The sequence below is a fragment of the Centropristis striata genome, chromosome 23 (genome assembly GCF_030273125.1).
Source record: "Centropristis striata isolate RG_2023a ecotype Rhode Island chromosome 23, C.striata_1.0, whole genome shotgun sequence".
NCBI lineage: Eukaryota > Metazoa > Chordata > Actinopteri > Perciformes > Serranidae > Centropristis > Centropristis striata.
The window spans coordinates 13,972,483-13,995,615 of NC_081539.1; the positions used below are offsets into that span (position 1 = coordinate 13,972,483).

The 23,133-nt window shown below is 37.3% G+C and overlaps 1 protein-coding gene across 3 annotated transcripts in view; it reads left to right on the forward strand.

Moving 5' to 3' along the window:
* The window catches only part of cacnb2a (calcium channel, voltage-dependent, beta 2a), an 83,937-nt gene that overhangs the window by 55,142 nt on the left and 5,662 nt on the right, over nucleotides 1-23,133 (forward strand). For 2 of the 3 annotated variants that reach the window (XM_059327246.1, XM_059327247.1), the window contains 9 exons: nucleotides 6,891-7,013; nucleotides 7,412-7,548; nucleotides 8,049-8,125; nucleotides 8,437-8,570; nucleotides 13,099-13,179; nucleotides 13,284-13,342; nucleotides 15,069-15,178; nucleotides 18,229-18,380; nucleotides 21,547-21,642. In XM_059327246.1, the coding sequence (XP_059183229.1) occupies nucleotides 6,891-7,013; nucleotides 7,412-7,548; nucleotides 8,049-8,125; nucleotides 8,437-8,570; nucleotides 13,099-13,179; nucleotides 13,284-13,342; nucleotides 15,069-15,178; nucleotides 18,229-18,380; nucleotides 21,547-21,642 (969 nt within the window). Of the gene's footprint in view, nucleotides 1-6,890; nucleotides 7,014-7,411; nucleotides 7,549-8,048; nucleotides 8,126-8,436; nucleotides 8,571-8,766; nucleotides 8,787-13,098; nucleotides 13,180-13,283; nucleotides 13,343-15,068; nucleotides 15,179-18,228; nucleotides 18,381-21,546; nucleotides 21,643-23,133 lie in introns of all 3 variants that reach the window. The other variant, XM_059327248.1, reaches the window with a different exon arrangement.

Consider the following 23,133-nt stretch of genomic DNA (forward strand, 5'->3'; position numbering starts at 1 on the left):
ATAACACAATAATGGTTAAATCATATGTCTTTAACTTGTCCTAGGGTGGGATTAATAAACAACGCTGCAGGAAGAGCTAGGGGACTAAAAGAGAAGCAGGCGCTGATTTGAGCTGGTTTCTAAGATGAGGGAAGGCCTGTTAGGGGCTGCCGATGTGAGAGGTTAGGGGCCTCAGAGGGCTCAGCGTCACTGTTTATCAGAGCCAAGCCTCGCCTGCTCTGCTCTGCTCTGCTCTGGGCCACAATTAGCTGCATATAAACAAACACACACACGGCAGAGCAGGCCTGCCTTTGCGCGACAGGAATTGCAATCAGCGCTTGCTTCCACAGAATCACTCAAATCGCTGGCACTGTTAAGATTCATGCCTTTGATCTGAGAAATAATTCAACTATCTTCTGTGCACATTTTGTTCTCTTCCTGCTCTGCAGCTCATTGGATAGTTTCCGTGTTTGCATATTAATTCAAACAAGTGTCTGAAAAATTGGTTTATTGTCTTTTTATTGGGTGTTCAGTGTCTATAACAGCTACTGCTCTCATTAGCTGTAAGCTTTTGGCTATCCATTCATTCTCACAGACATTTTCCTCCCGCGCTGTGTCTGGAGGTAGCTCATAGCTGGCAAAGACAGATCATTCCAGCAGATCTGTGTTGTTATTTTCCAGAGTCACCCTCTCTGGCTCACTAATTAAAAAGATAAGTTGGCTTTATAGATAACCTGGCGTAGATTACCCCCGCTGGCATTTTACATGACAGATGACTAGTAAAAAATAGCCTCTCAGTGGGCCGGCCACCAGAGAGAGCAAGCTGGGGTCAGAGGAAGTGCAGACTCCCTGACTGTGAGCCTTTATAGGCAGTAATTCACAATGACTTCCCTAACATACCAAACATATTCGTAAGGAGTGGGGATAGAGTTTATGCCTGTAATGTTGCCCACTATACTTTCCCACATTACATTGCATGTATTTTATATATATATATGCACATACTAAACACCCTCTGCTGTCATTAATCAGTTTTATTCATTACAATTACTAAAATTACTGGTCAGTCTGTGAAACCAGTGAGTATAATGTCTTCTGTGGCTGTAGAGAAGCTTTTTTCTCGAGTCTGAGATAATTGCAGGTTATCTCAGGTTAAAACTGGATACTTGAAATTTTCAACAAGTAAAAAGGCTGCACTACAAACTGGATGAATAGTAAATGTCCTCACATTTAAAACTTCAGAGACAGAGCATTACAGTTGCAGTATGTAGAGCCAGGGTTTTCGGAGCTTGACCCATATTGGGGACTTTACAGAATTAGCATACGCGGATGTCCACAGTGAAACATTCACAATGGATGATGGTTTCGTCTGTGAAAGTTATGCAAAACTGATCAAATTATATGGGCACAAAACCTATATCTAGACAAAAAAATAAAGAATTTCTGTCAACTTATGTCATATACTACTTATACTATAGTGTGTATACCTTTGCATATATTAAAATATATTCATTCACTGTTCATACAGTACACACTACGCACTACATGCAACAACTTATTTAACCTATTTAATGCTAAAATATATGTCCTCCAATGTGCAATATCTGTAAAATGCAAAGTGCTTTCAGGAAAACAAACAAACACAAAAATATATATTAATAATGATAAATGCCAAATAGCAGAAATGCATGTATATGTCTTATTTTTGATATTCTTATTCTGTCTTCTATATCTATGTGTCTGTATCTGGAGTTGCTGTGACAACTGCAGAATAAATAAAACATATCTTATCTTATCATTTGTGAAATGAGGGCGTTCCATATACATAGAAAAGTGCAGAAGTTAAAATGATTTCAATACAAAATCCAAAGCACAACGTAAAAGAGGATTAGTTCAAACTTCAAAATTGGGAAAAAAAACCCAAGTCCGCCATTAGTTGCACTTGCAAATTTGTGCACCATTGATTATTCAGAATTGTTACTTTTGAAGCGAATGCCACCACAAATCCATGCCCTGGTGTTGGACAGGGGGGTGGGAGCTTTTATATCACGATTTTGGGCTCAGTAGTCAATGACATCAGTCACTGGCGATAGATGAGGCAATGGTCCTGACCCGGGATGCCGCGATGGAGCCAGGTCTCTGCAAGATGTTGGCACACCCATCTCTGATCCTTGTTGCTGTGCCAGGCCCAGTCCTTTTTAATCCATTCGACTGGTTAGTGAAACAGCCCTCAGTCCATCTGACCTCTTATATCACCTGATTAGGGGCACATCTAGAATGATGTCATGAGACTGTAATCTGTTTTTAAAAAAATAATAATTCAAGGCAAACCGTTAAAGGTGACTGGCTTCATAAGTATTTTAAATGGCTATAATTTTATGTGATGAAAAAGCTACTTGAAAACTTAGATAATTATCGACTCTGAAGCTTCCCTCAGCTCTATGTAGCGTTTCACCATCTTTAAGCTGATTGTTTTGTCTTTCAGCTCATAATAGGGCTGGGCGATATGAACCAAAAGTCATATCCAGATATATTTAGGCTGAATATCGATATATGATATATATTACGATATTTTTATCGCAAAGTGAGAGCAAATGTTCTGTCAAAGTCAAAGCCAAGTATTATCACAAGTAGTTTTATTGAAACCATTTATTTAAGATGACATAAATACTGTATAACAACAGGAGTACCTTTTTAAAAAAATCAAAGCTCCATAAAGTACTCATACAAATAAAAAGGAAAACAAACATTACAAAATAACTAAATATGACAAACCCTAGTAAGGGCAGCTTTTATATAAAAAGAAAGAACAAAAAATGTAACTATTTAGATATATGCGATATGGTCTAATACCATATCACATTTAAAAATATATCAATATACATTTTTTTATATCGATATATCGCCCAGCCCTATAACGCAGGTGTTATGTTCAGCTACAGCAGACACCTGTTTACAGCAAAAAAAGGCTCTAGTAAACCCACTGTAAAGTAAGCAACTGGCTGCATTTAGCTGCTAAGAGATATTTTCCTCAGGAGTTGATGGTAGGTTTGGGCGATATGCATACCGCAATTACCGAAAAACCAGCAGCCGAACTGCTTTACATCAATATTTACACACTTCTAGATTTTTTTTGCTAACATGAAGCATGGAGTATACAAAAATGTACTTTACTATATGGTTATTGTACAGTCATTAAAAAAATGATTAGACCATTGTTTTATTATTAGCCATTTTCCATTGTTTTCTTGATAATAACCAAAATCATTATCAAGAGAACCATGGAAAATGGCTAGATACCAGTTCTTAAATTAAACTCTTATGAGCCATTTTTACAAATATAATGATAAAAACAAAAATAGCTAATAAGAGTTTAATTTAAGAGCTGATATCTAGCCATTTTCCATGGTTTTCTTGATAATGGCTTTGGTTATTATCAAGAAAACCATGACATTTTTTTTTGCTATTTTTGTTGTTATCATTAAATTTGTCCAAACAAATGTATCTTAGTTATACCAGACATTAAAATGAACAAGAAATTGAAGAAAACAATGGGTGGTCTAATATTTATTTCCATGACTGTATATAGACTATATAATTTGAGTTATAAATGTTTGATTTACCATAAAACATATATGCAGTGTTATCAAGATATAAAACAGTGAATAAAATGGTTGAATTTATTTACACAGTTTACAATTACAGTTAATGTAGATATAGAGATATCGTGGAAAACAAACAACAAAACAATAACGGGTAGCCGCAATGGCCTTAATTTATCGTTACTTATATAATATATTAGAGCAACCTTGGCTAATTATAGAAATACCTTCCCACAGTAAATTAATGAAGGTTATGGCTCCCTTCATACCATTTAATGATTCATTTTACAGGCTCTCGGTGCAGCCTGAGGCCAGAGAACGTAGCTGAAGAGAATTCAGTTAAATCGATCCGCAGCATTCAAGGTGAAACAATGTGGGAATGTTGATTTATAGCAGGAGATCCTGTGCGTGCTGCTAATGGAGAGGCATGTGGCATGTTAACATGGAAAATCAGCCACAGCAAGGGCAAGTGTGCACTCAGTCACTGTAAGCACAGAGAGGAGAGCACCAGGAGGTATTATGTATTGAAATATTCATGGTGTGATGTGATATTGTGACGAGCGTCGTGTGGTGTTAATTGGCTGCGGTCCATAGTGCTGTCTCCCAGGGTTCCCAGTTACAGATAGGGCTTCTCTTGAGCTGGTTATCTCCGTCTTATCTTCACTCTGCCTCTTATCTTCATGAATGTGTCTCCTCTCACTTCCTGTCCTCTGATTCCTTTTTTGGCACTACATCATCTGCTATCCTGCTGTCCATCTCCTTTCCCTTTTCTTTTCTTCTTCTTCTTCCCCTCCTCCCACGCTTCTTACCCGGTCTCTAACCCTCCGCCTCTGTCCTTCTCCCTCCCTCACTGCAGTCAATACGGCATCCATAATGAAGGCCCGTGTTACGTAAGAAGCAACAGAGCAGTATGGGCTCGGCCAGGAGATGTAGAGATACTCTACAGCAGTGCTAATGTGCCATTATGTACAAAAACAACAGTCACCTCTAATACAAGGTGGCATATTGGGACATGAATGTGTGCGTGAATGCCTATAGGTGCGTAAAATATCATTAAGCCTATAGAAAGCTTCACCTGACAGGCGGCCATGATGGATAAAGGCGAGGAGAGCAGCTGGGAGGGAGGAAAGGGGCAGCGGTCCATGAGACACATACATACGTGTACTAATGGACCTCATACCTTCATGCGGCCATGTGACTCAATGCATGCAAACGGCAAGGACACTTTGTCCTCTACGGGTCCCCAGCACCGCACATCGGATTGGATGATCTCTTCAATGTAGATCTCTCACACACACACACACACACAGCTTACAACCATCACTTCATGGAATATTTACATTGCTGTCCGTATGAGGAGAATGATTCCAGGAGGATTTCACTAATGTATTATCTCCATAATCCCTCATAGATCATCACAGTCACTTCACACCTGTTGTATATCAATGAGGCAGCAGTGGACAGTGATGATGAAAGAGAGTCGCCGGTCGTCGCCGCCGCTTATGAATCACCGCCGTAGCACTGAGCCTCACTGATCTCAAGTAGCGTTCAGAGCCAAGAAAATCCAATCAGTTATTGTTGAAGGTTGAAGGTGAACGGGAAAGTGCTGCATGAAAAATATTAGTCATTTAATCCCGTATTGAGTATTTAAACCTGCAATATTGGATTTTATTGGCCACTCGGTTGCAGCAGAAACCAATTGTGAATGCAACATTGACCCACTCTACACCTGGCTTTAAAATCTAAATATGATTTAACCTGATTTCACTGACACCTGGTATTAATACATTCTGTTGTTTTTACATTGAGGTCTGATTGGGATCTGATCACTTTGTTCAGCTCTCTCAGTTGATTTAGAGCTGAGGCAGTATACTAGTGGTACTTGTCTGCATTTAATACTGACTTAATTTGACACTTAATTTGAGTCAAATGTCACTTAACAATTATTGCAGTTTTAAATATATAGAAAGACAGTTTCCACTGGATTTTATTCCAAATCAACTTTAGTTTCTTTAATTTTAGTTACATTGAGTTTCTTTATGAAGTCACACAAAACTTTATACTAAAAGAGATGTGAAGATCTGCCTTGTCTTGTATAGTATATCTGCACTGATCTGAAACCTGTTGGTACGTTTGTTTTTAGGTTGCTATAGGAAAATCAGACTACTATGATTAAACGACTACAGCATGCCAGATTTGAGTGCACTTAGAAAGCTTTTTTTATCCAACTAAAGTTACAGCATCACAGCTGTGATCTAGTGGGTTCAGTTTGGCTTGCAGCTGAACATTACACACCCTTCACCTCATCTTGCTCTCTTTCATCTGCAGGTAAATATTCAGTGTGTGAGATTACTCTAAGCTACATCCCTGTGCATTCGTTCTGGCTTTTCCGTTGACTTCTGTCACGCTTGTCACACAGTCAAAGGCAGAGCAAATGTAATCTAGTTGAGGGCATGACCATGTTGCCAACTGTTGCTGTCATCGCCGCCAGACTGGCTCCAAGATTATGTCCAAAAGCATTTTATGTAATTCTTAAATTGATGTGTGTCTTTATACGGCTATATTCTACTCATGCAGGGATCTATATTCAGAGGGTTCATCTGTGAGCATATGGTTCTCACATAACATTTTTTTTCCTAATGTCACCTTATTAAATCTTATTCAAATCCTATTTCTGTATCAAATGTCACTATGGACATTGCTTTGTGCACAAAATGTCTGTGGAGATAAGAAAGTTGCTTCAGCTCATGTGGACAGCTAGTAAGTGTTGGTGGTTATATCACAGCTTTCAGGAGAACAGGAAACATTTCATTAGCTGTATGCATTATCTCAATAGACCGTTTGCCCTAAAGAGGAAGGTCAGCAGTCATAGGAAGGCCTCTATCGATTCAAGCATTGTAAAGATGCTGGGATTGATTTATGAGCCATTTACACGAGTGCTGTTTGTGCTGCTCATAAGTAAGTGCAAGACAAGAGTCCTGTTTTACTATCGGTGTCGAAGTGGTGATTGCTACAGACGCTAACATGTTGCATCACTCTGAATTGTAAAAGTGTTTTAGCCTGTAGCGGAGAGACAGAGCGGCAGCAAAGTCATTCATTGAGAGATACTAAGTCTGGATGAGTCAGAGCCCACTTGTATCCCTCACCCAGGGTTATTTTTACACCTCACGCGCAGACAAGAATCACAGCTCAAAAGATCATAATTTAAACATTTGGCCTCTCTTGTGGATTGTGATATAATTCCCATTTATATCTGTTGCACAATCTGACATTTTTTATTCATCTTCCTCTCTTTTCTACTCCCTGCAGACCAAACCAGTTGCATTTGCTGTTCGCACAAATGTCAACTACAGCCCGTGTCTCGACGATGATGTCCCCGTGCCGGGCATGGCCGTCTCCTTTGAGGCTAAAGACTTCCTCCATGTCAAAGAGGTGAGTGGTTAACTTTCCAATCAGAGATGATATTCAAGGCCGCAACACAGGGAAATAAGGAGGGAAATACCCTCCTGGTATGTTTGTTTCTTCAGGAACATCAATAACCTGAGGCATTTTTAATTACCTAAAGGTCCAGAAACTAAAAAATCCCAATAAACATAGTTTATATTTAATTATTAACTCCATTACTAACCATTTCAATCAATATGTATGTTCTATATAAAAGACAATTGTTTTACATCACTTTTACATCACTTGATTTTTATTTTTTTTATTTTTATGAAAAAATACTTATAACTTTTTTTTTTTAGGTTTTTAAACTTTGAAATGGGTTAAATTGACCCGCAACATTAGAGAAAGGTTAAGATAAAACTGTCTTTACTTATTCCGGGTAGAAATTCAACAACGACTGGTGGATAGGACGCCTGGTGAAGGAAGGCTGTGAAATCGGTTTCATCCCCAGTCCAGTGAAGCTTGAAAACACTCGTATCCTCCAGGAGCAGAGGGCCAAGCAGGGCAAGTTCCACTCCAGGTAAAAACCCTCATCTGCACCAAAGTTTTCTGCTGTGAGATTGACTAAAATCAGGGTTCGAGTTACATGGAAGCTGATATCCTATAAGGAGTAAAATCATACATATTATACATTACCAGGTGGAGAGGAGGTGGACTTTTGAGTCGAATGTTTATACTTCTGTGGTATGTTTGGCAACAACAAAGATAAGAAAAGGATGAAATCATGGTTAAAAAGTGGGAATCAGTATGACCTAAACATTCAGTCAGCACGCTCTCATTGGCTATTACGGGTTCCTGCTTAATATTCTTAATAGTCACTGTTACTTTCTCGCTACAGGATTTCAGGTCGCACATGTCAAACATTTTTTATATTTACGATTCAAATCTCATACTACATTTTAATTTGGGCAGATATTTGGTTCTGACTCGCCTCGAATTGTGGAGAGAGCTGACTTTCCTCTCGTGTGCGGCATTAAGAAGTTGTTGATCTCACAAATGTAACACTTTTTCTCTTTTCAGTAAATTGGGAGCAAACTCATCCTCTAGTTTAGGTGAAGTGGTTCCTAACTCAAGGAAATCTACTCCTCCTTCGTCTGGTGAGTAGCTTGATTGGCAACTTCAAGTTTATACTTAATTGAGTCTTTGATGCCTTTTAAACAACTTTTAATTGCTGATTTCAAGTTGAAGGTAAGATCTGCTACTTAGATATCTCATATTTCATATTTCTAACTGCAATAAAGTGACATTTTCCTGTCAGTTATATGTTTTAATGGCCATAATTGTACTATTACATGTTTCATTTGCTGTCAGTTTGCTGTGGCATACATTCTGTGAGAAATGTAGGTCGTTACCTGTGACCTCCTGTGTTCATCTGTGTGACGGTGGTCTTGTCTGTCTGTGTGCGTAGCCATTGACATAGACGCCACAGACTTAGACCCCGAGGACAATGAGCTTCCAGTCAACCTGCGCTCCCCTAAAGCCAGTCCAAACACTGTCATGTCACCCCTAGCAAAAGAGAAACGAATGCCCTTCTTTAAGAAGGTAAACTCTGGACTACCCATCCCTTTATTCTTCTTCTTCTGTTCGTCCGCACGTCTCTCTGACTAAATGCCTGTGGCTGCTCAGCGTCAGTCCTGTTTGTCTACGATCACCGTCCTCGTCCCTCGGCGCTCACCCGTCCGCTAGCATGCATGCCTGTTCTTAACCTCTCTCTTTCTCCTCTTCCGTCTCACCACAGCTAAGCAGAAGCAGAAGTCGGTAAGTCGTGGCGTGCAGTGCACCAGCTAAGCAGGGTCCGTGGATGACCTGTGTGATCTGAATTGTACAAACCGTCTTTAGAGACTCAGCTCTGTACCGACCTCTCACCCTGCTCACTGCTCCTGCAATCCTCTGTGTTGTGTTTGTGATTGTTTGTGTGTGTGTAAGTGAACTAGTGATCCTGATCGAGTGAGAGCTCAGTGTGAACGGCTTCTTTATAAACTGGAAAAGATCCGTGTTAAAGGAGTAGTTCAACATTTTGGGTAATATGACTATTAGCTTTCTTTCAAAAAGGGAAAAAAAGGAGATCAGTACCAATCTCATCTCTTCCATTTAATATGAAGCTGGAGAAAGGAGACTGTTATCTTAGCTTTGCGTAAACAATGGAAACCAGCACTCCAGTCTAACTTTTCTTGTCCCTGAATCATCCTGAATATCAATTTGAACCATTTAAAGTGAATGTAAGCCATCCCATAATCAAGATTTGGCTTTTATATTATCTACAGTTGTAAGTGGCATAATAGACTAATGCATAAATGAATAATTTTATTTATTTTGCTCCAGTCAAAGAAATATATTTTTTAACGAAATTCAGAAGTTACCTGCAAACCTTGATGTAAAGTGTCTTAAACTCCAATCTTAGTTTCCCTTAAAACTGTACTTACCTTAATTAGTGCAGTACACATTTATTTACCATAAACTAATTACGTTGTTAAATTAAGCTTGAATTTACTGTGTGAAACTATATGCGCCTTTAGGGCCTTTAGCCAAATACACTGCAGAACTCTGCCACCTCTTTTAGTAAGTGCTCGGTTCAGTTGCTTAGAAATAGTTATAAGTTCACACAAAAATCCTCTTTTCCTCTGTCCAAAAGTAACATCTGCATGCCAGCATCTCTACAGCTTACTAGCAAAAATGTTATATCTTATTAGTTTAATATATCTTGTTCAAAAAGAGTATTTCCCAAAATGTGAACTATTCATCTATTTTTGTCACCAGGTAACAGAGACAGATTCACATTTATATTTAGTCATTTAGCAGACAGTTTTATCCAAAGTGACTTACAGAAAAAGGGAAACAATCAAGGTATAGTGCAATAAGAGCCATTAGTGCAGCAATAAGTGTGATTCTTTAAGGAGTAGAGTTGTCGTGTGGTGCTAGAAGAGAAGGTTCTCTCTAAAGAGCTGGGCCTTCAGGAGTTCATCATGAGTAACATCCCTTATTAGATGTATTGTTTAGCATTTGATGCACAACCCCTATTCCAAAGAAGTTGAGATGCTGTGTTAAAACGCAAATAAAAAATAATCCATCAAGTTCAGAATTCAGAGTTTATCTCTACAATAACAAAAAAATACACAAATCACAAAGGATTTGCAAATAATTGCAATTATCTGTTTTATTTACGTTTTAGACAACGTCCAAACTTCTTTGGAATCAGGGTTGCATTAAGCCTTCAAGTATGGCTATAAACCTTCAATTGACATTTGTACCAAATGACAGCAGCAGTAAAGTATAGCTAGAAATCAAACATTTTTGGTCCCTGAGGGAAAATTTCTCTTGGGACAGTGCTACAGTCTGTTGTGATGTATAAACATTATAATAACATAAAACCATCTTAAAACAAAAAGACATTTCACAAGAATTAAAGTGCTTTTATGCTTATGTATTTATTGCACGTTGCTTGATTACACTGTGATTTAGCATCAGAGTTCAGCAGGATGATGAAGGCGGGAACAAACGATAGCCTCAAGTTATTTGATTTTCACATTCAAATGATTCTTTTTCATTATTGCAATGTGCTAAAATGTATATAAAATCAACAAGAACCTCCTCAGAAAAATGAAATTAATTTGAGTCAATTTAACCAAATAAAATGCTAATACATGAAAGTTTCCCATGACTCTCCATGCTGACGTTAACCAAGTAATGCAAAGTTGAACTTAGGCTACCAGAAGTATTTCTGCGGAACCACATTGTCCATTAATACTCTCATGTTAGTCAGCAGTAGTGTGCATCAGTTCCCACAACGTCCCAAGGGACTCACAATGACGACAGCAAACGTTAGACAGAAAGAAAATGTTTGAGAGAACGATGAGCCGACAGGAAATCTACTCGTCCACTCGTAAAGATAACACGTAGAGAGAGAGAGCAGCTTCGACATCAGGACAAATAGGGAGAGAAAATGAGTAAAAAACAACAGTGTGTGCTGGATATGATAATCAAAAATCCTTTTAAGTAGTCAACCCTCTTTGCTTCCCAGCTGTCTGCTCGACAACAGAGCTTCAGCTTAGATCACGCACTGTTATTGTGTAAAATAAATAAATAAAAATAAAAGACAGCAGCATCAGGTCACCGCCTCGCTGTCACACACGGACAGAATATACAAGCAGTTTACAAACAATTCGACGTTCTGTCCAAAATGATGCAAATAACTCTGAGTATCTAAATGTAGCAACAAAGTGAACCACCAGAAGAATCTACATTTAAAAAAATACTATACTCTGAAACTGAACCCATTCTCAGATTTTAACTCTTTCATTTCAATCATTACTTAAATTTTCTGTAGCTCTCGCAAAATATTTCAAATAGAGCTGCAACTAACAACTATTATCAATTAATCTGCTGAGTATTGATACCGATTTATCATGGAGTCTATAAAATGACAGAAAACTGTAGAATTTTTTTTATTGAGATTAAAAAAAATACACTTTTTTAAGACAAACAAAACTAATTGTGATGTTAATCATTTGTGTTTCATGTGGGGGTTTTTTCCACAAAATTAGTCTATTAATATCCAATTATTGATTCAGAATTATAACTGCTGGACAAATGATGCTTCCTACCTTACAAAATAAGTCAGTTCTTAGTACATATTAAACCAGGACTTGCTTCAGAACTAGTTTTGCCACAAAATAATGCTCCTACATAAAACTCTGCATGTCAGATTTCTTATATTGGCTGATGAATTGTAAAGAACCCAAAGATATTTAACTTGCTATGACATGACACAAAGAAAAGCAGCAAATTATTACTTTTATAACACTTTTTTGGTGCTTTTTTCCGCATAAACAATGACTTTAATATGAAGTACAGCCCACATGGACTGAGGTTTTAAATACCTTTTTGTGCATGCGCATATACTATACATGGATATAAAAAAACTTGACAGCTGATTGTTGCAGATTTAATTTCTGTAAAATGATGCATTGATGCAATTTTTCCTCTCTCATTACAGATTCTAATACCTCATAATTTAAATTCTGTATATGATGCAGAGTTTTATTTTTTTATCTTAGGTCATATGCAAAGTAAAGGAAAACCTGACCTATATAAATTCATCTGATCAGTCCATTCCTAATTCTGTCAATCGACTCGCTGATTAACTGATCAACTAACTGTTTCAGCTTTAATTCCTGAACATCTTGTTAAAATCACATCTATGAATTAGGTTTTTTTTGTTTTTTGTTTTTTAAACAATATTTTTATAATTTTTTTCACTTTCACAAGTAAAGTATGATTACATAATATGGTTCACAGAAATAAAAAGACAAACAAACAAGTAAACAAAACAAGCAAATCAAACAAATCATCAGCTTAGATCCATCGGAGGTTACAGTAATAATGAGCGGTATGAGCAGTCGAGAAAATCCCTGCAGCGTGATATTAGAGGCATCAGGCTCTACATAGTTCAAATAGGATTCCTACACTTTCAGAATCGGTCTGTTTTTGAATGTAATATACATGTAAGGTACTCTAATGGCACAAGATCAAACACCACTCTTTGCCAACAGTTGGTACTTTTTCATTAATCCATGAATTTGTTTTTAAACTAAGGCTGTTCCACGAACTGAGCTCCCACTTTATCCTAACCGTTTTCCTACCTGCGACCTAATATTTTCCAAGTTTTTCAGTTGATCTAATGTGGCGTTTTCTCCCTGTCCGACTAACCTTTCCTGTCACATACTTTTCCTTTTCTATCCAGTGACATCAGAACCATGAAATGAGAGGATTTATTTAAAGATCGTAATCCATCAGAACATATTGTAGTTTACCAGTAAGCTGCTTTGAATTATCGAACAACGATGATGTTAAAATTCGTTGAGTAAACTGCCAAATCTGTTATATAAATCAAAGCTTGTGTCTTGTTGGGCCAGCTGGGACGTCCCATTTCATGGTTCACAATGTTCCAGTGCTTTTAAATCTAGTCCGGGTCATTGTTGTTCCAAATCCCTCGAGTGATTTGTGATGGTGAGTGTTTACTTTGTCTCCATAAATGTGTGCAACTGTTTTTCTTCCCTATCCTCTCCTTAAGGCGGAACACATTCCTCCGTACGACGTTGTGCCTTCCATGCGACCCGTGGTTCTGGTTGGACCATCACTGAAGGGCTACGAGGTGCGTCAAAACTTTTAAAAACCACACCGTGTGTTGGGAAATGATCTGCCATTTTGCTTTTTAACTGTTTTCTCTTAACATCTCCCTAAATGTCCCGCCCACAGGTGACAGACATGATGCAAAAAGCACTGTTTGACTTCTTGAAACACAGATTCGAGGGAAGGTGAGTTCTCCGTGACCTTTTTAAAAAACACAAGCCCTCATCCCGCTTCCTTCCTCATTCCTCCTCCGTCTCCCTCCAACTCTATTGGCTGGTATTTATCTGTCCCCTGAGGTTAGCTTAGGGAGTGTGTAACAAGTTTGTTTGGCCTGGAGATGTGTGCGGCTGCTGCTTTAAATAGGCCCTCTCCATGTCCTTAATAGGCCATAGTGGGCCCTAGAGCAGAGCAGGATTCTCCTCACTCAGCGTTGAGTCCGTCCACTTGTCTGAAGCTGAGAGGCTGTGAAGTTACACAAGATCCACTCAGACCTCCAGCAGCTGCACGCAGAGCTGTTAATTCCCCTTTGAGTCCTGTTTTTTCAAACAAAGTTTAAGTGATGCGGGATAGCCAGATAATTAGCTTCTCAAAATGCAGCTTGAGAACTGATGTGCAATCCTACTTTAAAAAATAAAGGAAGTAGTTGTACAGTATATGAGGTAGATGTGTAGACAGTTCTTTACTAAAGTACAATTTTACTTGAGTATTTTCATTTGATGTAACTTTATACTTGTACTCCACTACGTTTTAGAGGCAGATGTTGTGTTTATTACTCCACTACATTTAGCTGACAGCTCAAGCTTTTCAGGTCAAGATTGAGCATGAAATACATGATCAATATAAAATGCACAAAATAGTATATTAAGTATTTAGAATTAGCCTTACCTTGACAGCCAAATGCTGCCTACTTACTAAATGCATCAATGATATTAATTCATTAATCCATTTTGAATATATAACAATCTGAGTGGGTCTATTCTGCAGAATGAGTACTTTAATTTTTGATGATACATTTTGATGCTGATACTTTTGTACTTCTGCTGAAGTAAGTTATATTCAGGCCGAGATTTAACATAAAAAACATGATCAATTTAAAGTGATCAGACATTTTCTTTTTAAATTAAACCTCATAAGAGTAGATTAGGTAGTTAAATATTATAGTTAAAATGAGCCCTATCTTTACTAAATTAAAATGCTGCTTGCATAAATTCATCAATGCAAATAATCCAATAATATATTTGGAATATATAAAACAATCTGACTGGATCCTGCATAACGAGTACTTTTACTTTTGATACTTTAAGTACATTTGGCTGATCCCGTTGTACTTTCACTGAAGTAAGTTTTGAATGCAGGACTTTTACTTGTAGTGGAGTAATTTCACAGTGTGGTATTAGTTCTTTTATTTAAGTAAGAGGCCTGAATACTTCTTCCACCACTGTGTGTAGAGAACATAGACTTTATAAAAGAAGTTGAAACTGCCTTATAAGAGTGAGAATCTTTCTCTAAAATAATCTATTTTTTTCATTTAAGATCATATCAATATCTTTCACCAGACCTCCAGGAAAAGGAGTTAAAATTAGTTCATGTTTTGGGTTCACCCTAATAAGCTTCAGTTATAGTCCAGCCAGTGTTTTCGCAAGTTTGTTGCTCTGACCATTTTTAAACCACCGTTAAAAAAACCTGTAAAATCAAAGTAAACTTATCCATGTTCAAAGAAAAAGATTCCTCCTTTCATTTCTACCTATATTCTTTTTTGCTTTAACTTTTCAGACTGTCATTTGTTTTTACAGCAGTTTTCTTCTTTTATTTTTGCTCATTATATAAGAATAGATGTTTGTCTTCTTATCTCACATCCAATAAAGTCCACAGTCTGGATCACCAAGTGTTTTTCTTGTCTCTTGTTTTCAGAATATCAATCACTCGCGTCACGGCGGACATCTCTCTGGCCAAACGCTCGGTCCTGAACAACCCCAGCAAGCACGCCATCATCGAACGCTCCAACACACGCTCAAACTTGGGTACGTTCATGCTGGAAATCACTGCAATGCCTTGGGAACATCTGGTGTTTTGATTTGTAATGTTCTCAAGGAGACCAGCTTATGTGGAAAAGGAAGGAAACGATTAGAGGAACTCTTGACAATGGTAATGATAACTCCTGACGGCCCGGAGCTGCCTTGGCCAGTTTTCTTTTGTTAGGAATGAAAGATAACGCATTAATGCACGATAACAAGTTCAAGAGCTGCTCTGATTTGACTGAGGTTGATCCGAGTTCAGATGTGATTAGAATGAAACAGATTCCTGAGTCAAACTGAGGAGACGGTCTTTATATCAACAAACGCATCAGTCAGCAGCTGCAGGAGAGGAAGCTGGAAGAAAGAAATGTATTATCTTTAAATTTTTTATGATTACACAGAGCCACCACGCTACAACTTCATGATATGACCCAAGTGTTTTTCAGCAGCGTTCCGTGCTGCTGTCCCAGATAAAAACTCAAAATTAGCTTTAAGGCATCAGCACAGCATCTCCTCTACTTTCTTTTTAATGATGCATTAGAACAGAGGCACATTAAGAGTGAAAACTTTCTCTACATATTTTGTCTGAGAGCTTTTAAGTTTTAATCCTTTAATGTTCTGCCCAATTGTACACAGAATTGGAGATGAGGTGCATTGGATTTTTAGGGGAAGATAGCAGGTCAACAGGAGATGCAACAGAGCCGGGAACCTAAAGATTAATATAAGATGCAGCTCAGCATGGTGTGTCAAATTGTTATAGTCATTAATCTGTTATGTATTTAATTAATACATTTCTTTAATCTATGAAGGCGTATAAGGGTTTCGAACAGGGGTATGCAACCTTTAAGAGCAAAAGAGCAATTTTTGGCCAAAAAAGAGTAAAAATGTCGGAATGGAGCCGCAAACCTTATTTCAAGTCTAACAATGAAGATAAAATGGCATTCTAAGTCTAAATTACCCTACCAACTTTACTAATAGGTCATAATGAGCATTTATTGATATGATTTTGTCAGAATGCAATAAGGACCCAAGTGCAAATTTATATTTAAAAGCTAGCCTAGCTAGGCAAAACTCAAAACTTGACTTGAAGTTGGCAGAATTTAGAGTTTAAGGCACTGGGCCGTGAGCTTTTGCAAGCAATGATGCACATTTTAGTTGATTAATGCTGTATATAAACTACACATTTTTACAGTTGAAGAATGCAAATTGCTTTGGGCCTACAACAATGATAAGTGACAATTACAATGTAAAGAAATAACCGTTTCATTACGTATAATTTTTTTGTTACAGTGTCAGAGAGCCACTGCAGAAGGCCTGAAGAGCTGCATGTGGCTCCAGAGCCGCAGGTTGCCTACCCCTGGTTGAGAACATTAATTTATGGCTTTCTAAAGTCCATTTCCATGCTCAATTATGTCCCTTACATTGTTGAGCAATTTGTCGTATTGATACCATTTGTTCAACACATTGGGCGCTGAATTTTTGCTAGTTTTCTGTATTGAGAATTGAAAACAAATGGTCAAAAATTCCTCCAGTAGACCACATTAAGACACCAAGATCTTGAGGAACACCACAAAAAACAAAACAATGCTGGGATTTGGTTTAAAAAAACTTAAGACATGATAGAGATTTTTCTATTTTCAGTGGTTAAATGGCAAGCCTTATTGTGTATATACCTAGGAAGTTTATACATCTTCTGAATGCTTCAGGTCTCTAGTTTGTGGTTGTTAAGTTTCATGAGGCTGTGATTATCCTAGAGGTCACAACAGGTCATTTTATACAGTGAAGTAAAGTTTCAACAATGCTCTAATTGCAATAAATAAAATGTAATCCACAAGAGTCTCAGCTTTCCAGTGATATCCAATTTATGTAATTGAAAGCCTGTTTAGGGACCCCATTATGCAGAAATATTCAAATACATACAGTAGGCGAAATAGCCTATTTATACTGCATGATAATAACAATGTGGTTTTGATGTTATTAGTATGAAGTGTACATGCATGTAAAAAGAGGATATGTGGGAATCCATAGAGTCCATTTTCATTCAGATTTCCTGAGGTTGCATTAAAATTTAAAAAGTCTGTTTATCCTTGCTTTAATTGTTGCCTTACTTTAGAGCATTATTTCACTCCCTTCCTGACAAGATGTCATGACACGTTTGTACCATTGGATTCCTTAGATCTTCTAGTTTCATATGATATCTTCTCCGTAGCCTTATAATCCTACAGGCTCCAAAAGAAGAAGAAAGCCATTTCGTGCTCTGTAGAGCCTGAAATCTTTCCTTCCCCCCCAAAAAAATTGCCAAAAGATCAAGATTTGTACATTTGTTTGTGGTTAAGATTAACTTTTTTCATGAATTTACTTGAATCAAATGCAACATTTGAAACCTTCTTTGCCTCAAGATACAATAGATTATTTCAGTAAAAACTCTCTATTGGAAACAAGTGAAAAGTATCTCACCCCTCTGGCATATTTTAGCAGGAAAATGAGAATTTGTGACTCAGCCGTAGTCTGAATGAGCTGTTAGGTTGGAATGTTTTCATGTTATCAGTTTACTTCAGACTTTGTCGTGACTGGAAGTCATGAAGCTTGGCCGTGATTCTTCTCAGATTGGGAATCGTGCCCTGCTGTTATATATTTGGAGGATAGTTTTTGCAGTCACGGCGTCATCTGTTGGAGTGGGGGTTGTGTGATGTAACAGTCGGGATTTGTTAGAGGTAACAGAACATGGCTCGCTGTTCCTTTCAGGGCTATAAGTCCCCAAGCCTGCTCCCCAAAGTCATGCTGTCTTTTAATTTTTTAGGTGTCTATGAAACTGATGATTTATCTCTTTAGCACTTTTCAAAACAAAGGAATTATCAGGATAATAGTTATAATAAAAAAAAAAAATAATAATAATAATAGAGAAAGTTAAGAGCAACAAAATTACATTTTAAAAGAAAAACTGATAATTGATCTCCAGTTTCTGTACAGAAACAACCTTGAGGTCGCTGCACTTATGAATAAACACATAAAGCTGCAGCTCTGCATTGACTCCCACTCTCCCTTCTCTTCTTCAGCTGAAGTCCAGAGTGAGATTGAGCGGATTTTCGAACTGGCGCGGACGTTACAGCTAGTCGTTCTGGACGCCGACACCATCAACCACCCGTCACAGCTGGGGAAGACTTCCCTCGCCCCCATTATCGTGTACGTCAAGATCACCTCTCCCAAGGTGAGTAAAATAAACATGTTCAAAAGGCAAAATAGCTGTGATTTAAAATACAGCATGTGAGGGGAACTGATTCATCACTTTGACCTTCGGCGTGAGCAAAAAAGGCTCATGATTCAGTCATCAATTTGAAATAAAAACAGGATTTGTGTGAAATAGAAAATGAGAGAGAACATAGCTAAAGAGGGATGAGATATAAGCTTTAAATTAGAGTGGCATCAGTGTGAGTCACACTCAGTGGGATGAAATAAAACACTCTACCACCTGTCCTCTTCATTAAAACCTGATGCCTTTTCATATTGAGCTAAAGTATTTAGTCATAACTGTACTGTTACTTTATAATGACTGAAGAAGTACTCAGGTAATTTACTTCAGTGGAAGTACCAATACTCTAATGGAAAAATACACCTTGACGGAAAAAGCCTTCTTAAGTATAGAAACACAAGTATTAATAACAAAACAGCATCTATTGTACGTCTGGAAGGGGGATCCCTCTACTGTTGCACTCCCTGAGGTTTCTTCTTTCCTTTTTTTTCTTTTTTTACCATTAAAGGGTTATTTTTAGGATTTTTTCCTTGTCCACTCTTGTACAGACTGTAAAGCCCTTCGAGGGAAACTCATGATTCTTGGCTATATAAATAGAATAGAATTGAAAATGTACTGCAAAGTATCAAAAGTAAAAGTACATCCTTCTGTGCCCGTCATTGTCTGTTATACAGGTGCATCTCAATAAATTAGAATATCATAGAAATGTTTATGTCAGTAATTCAATTCAAAATGTGGAAATAACACATTATATAGATCCATTACACACAGAATGAAACATTTAATGTCTTAATTGATTTAATTCCTTCTAGTTATAATTATTATGGCTTACATTTGATGAAGACCTAAAATTCAGTGTCTCAAAAAAATGTAATATTACAAAAGACCAATTTTAAAAAGTATGTTTAATATGGAAATGTTGGCCTCTGAAAAGTATGTCCATCTACATACACTAAATACTTGGTTGGGGCTATTTGACTAATTTAATGGACTTTTTAAAATCATATTCTAATGTATTGAGATGCACTTGTAGTTTAAGGGGCTCACATGTCCAAAGCTAAATTATCTCGCATGTTGTGAGTCCCCTCTGCGACAAATTTAAAAGTGATGAGGCGTCCCTCGTTCACATGTTGTGGACGTGCCCCAGCTTTGAGAGATACTGGAGGGAAGTCTTTGAAACTCTCTCTGTAATGCTCAATCTTAACCTGACACCTGATCCACTGGTGGCACTCTTTCGCACCACCGGAGAAGATGTGCATTTAACATTGACCCAACAACGCGTACTGACATTTAGCTCTCTTTTGGCCAGACGTACACTATTGCTGAGATGGAAGGGGTCTGCTCCGCCCACCCACGCTCAGTGGCTGAGACACATTATGTCCTGTCTAAACCCTGGAAAAATCCACTATTCAGTTTGTAACTTAATAAACAGTTTGAAAAGGTGTTGGGGGTCTTACTGAGGTACTTTTATAATCATCAGCCATGCTAAAAACTCCCTCAATTTTTGGTTTTGTTTTATTTTGTTTTGTTTTTATTGTTTACCTGACTTCCAGCACCTTATTTTTTTTTATATTTTTGCACTATGACCAAGTTTCCTTTAAAATTCTTATCACTGGCTTGTGAATCGGGTTAACGGGGTAGGTGATGGGGGGTCATGATTGTGTGTTTATGAATTCTGACCATTATGTTGTTAATGTTGATTACTGACCTCTTTTTACTGGTTTGAGTCATGGAAAATTCAATGAAAATATTTTTGAAAGAAAAAAAGTAAAAGTACTCATTCTGCAAAAAAAATGACTTATTTGACTGATGGTGAAAGCTTCTTTACTGATTTTGTGAGTTAAAGTCTGTTAACGTGTCATTTGAAGCATGCACCCCCAGCATCAACTACTTAAGATACAGTTAGAGAGATTATTACAGTGGTGCCCAACCTCAGGGTCGTGTCCCCTCCAATAGGTCACAAGATAAATCTGAGGGGTTGTAGAGGTGGGAATCAGCACGATACAGTTTAACCCGATACTTGAGTCACAATACAATATTATTGTTGATTTCAAGCATTTTGCAATACAGTGAGTATTGCGATACAATATATTTAACTGTTTAACTGTGTCCACAAAATTAAATTAAATCAAGAATTGTTTTGTCAAATAAGAGAAAATTCTCAGTCTATTCATCTCACTTCAGTCTTTTTATTTCTCCACAATGAGAGTCAAACCCACAGACTGACTAACAAAGTATTCAGTCAAACTGAACTGATATCAAACATGTACGGACGACAACAACTGCAGCATTTTATCAAACTTTCCTCAACTTTAAGCTTCACTGCTCAGAATTGTTTTGAACAAAACATTGAAAAAAAGCCTATCTTTGCAGCATTATTTCAACAACTTCCTGACACTATATCCTGGTGCATGGATTCCTTAGATCTTCTAGTTTCATATGACACCAGCATATCTACTATATTCCTAAAAGTTAGCCCGCTACGGCCTCCAGAAAAAAACAACAACAGCAAAAGTAGTGACGGCCTGTCGGCTGTCGGAACGCTAAATATCGATACTGGAGTCATGAATTGTAATAATATCGCCACGCATAATATCGCAATGCTACCACCTCTAATGGGTTGTGAGATGATTAATAGGGTTACAAAGATGAAAAACAAAGTCCTGCCTCAGAAAATCTTTAGACTTTTCTCTGTGTTTTTTTAAAATCTTTTTTTGAATAATTTAAGTCTTTGGGCCAACAGTTAATCAAATGAAACCATGTGAGAAGCTTAAAGAGGAAATGTCTCTTTGGTGGAAGAACTCACACACATCTGAAATGTGACAATCGCCCCCAACTAGAAACAGCTTTTTCTTTTTTAAAGAGACAAGCCAAAAGCATAGGGGTTTACTGGATTCATCTTAGACAACTCAGTGTGTTTTATAGGATTATCATAAGTATATTTATGTGAAATTAAAGGAAGGGGAAGGTAAAGTACAATATTTCCTTCTGAAATGCAAATGTACTTTTAAGTGTAAGGGCTTTAACTTCAAAAGAACTTTCACAGAGTTGAATGTTGCTGACACAAAGCCTAAACTCAGCTTTATTAACACACATGACCTTGTGTCCTCATTTGCCCCTTTAGGTGCTGCAGAGGCTCATCAAGTCCAGAGGAAAGTCTCAGGCCAAACACCTCAACGTCCAGATGGTGGCTGCTGACAAGCTGGCTCAGTGCCCTCCTGTAAGTCTGTGCATTCAATCCAGTGTTTAAAACATCCTGAAGTTTTGACCTTTTGGTTTTAGTTTCATGCATATCTGAAAGCTTTATAATTCGTGCCAATTCTATTTCTGCTGTTCTGTAATCTGCTTAGTTATTATTTTAGAAAATGAAGCGAGCACCCCAGGCTTGTGAAAGTGCAAGCTTAATTTAATTCAAATAGCGGTCCATATCTTTAGGGAATTACTGTTTTAGATTTTCTCAGAATTAATGTCTAATGCTATTTAGTGTTTAATTCAGTGTGTTTATTATTATTATGATATAAATATCAGTATGATTTCTTTACAGATCATTTAAGATGCCTAAAAAAAGTTTTTTAAATATTTTATTATGAAATTACACCACAGCCCCGTCTTGTTTTCTCTCCCTCGACTTGTCTCCTCTCCAGTCGTGGGAGAAGTATTCAGATCTCTTACTTTAATAAAAGTATTAATACCACACTGTGAAATTACTCCACTACAAGTAAAAGTCCTGCATTCAAAACTTACTTTAGTAAAAGTACAAAAGTACCAGCATTAACATGTACTTAAAGTATCAAAAGTAAAAGTACTCGTTATGCAGAATGAACCCACTCAGATTGTTATATATATTCTTAATATATTATTGGACTATTTGCATTGGTGCATTTTTGCAAGCAGCGTTTTAATTTAGTAAAGATAGGAGTAGTTTTATCTACCTAATATACTCTTATGAGGTTTATTTTAAAAAGAAAATGTCTAATCACTTTAAAATGTTAAATCTCAATCTGTATAGTAACTAAAGCTGTCAGCTAAATGTAGTTGAGTAAGAAGTACAATATCTGCCTCTAAAATGTAGTGAAGTAGAAGTATAAAGGTACATCAAATGGAAATACTCAAGTAAAGAACAAGTGCCTCAAAATTGTATTTAAGATTTAGACTTCTTCACCGTTTACAGATAACCCCCCAGTTTAGACATAAACTGGACAACAGTAAATCAGAACTTTGTGTAGAAGTGTAATGTCGAGGTGGGGAGTTTTATTCATTGTGTCTGGACTTGTAGATATATTGATAAATACTGGCAAGATGTAGAAAACCGACTACAACTAATTTTTGACATTAAACCCAAAAAAGACCCGTTGTGTCTACTGTTTGGACTGGCAGACACACAACTTAAAAGTGCACATTCCAAAAGACTCTTCTCTATTGTCACTTTTTGTGCAAGGAAGAACATATTGTTGAAGTGGATAGACTGTAAACCCCCCACAATAGCTGGATGGCATAAAGTTATTTTTGATAGGTTACCCATGGAATACTTAACATATAGGTCCAGATGTATGACTGAAGCTTTCTATAAAATCTGGTCCCCATTCCTGACTTATATTGGTACGAGACTTACACTGCTTGTGTGGATACTGTCTCTTGGGGGACTCCCCCCACTTATCTCTATGTATCATATATGATCTCTCTTTTGTTAATTTATGGATGATATGGCTTA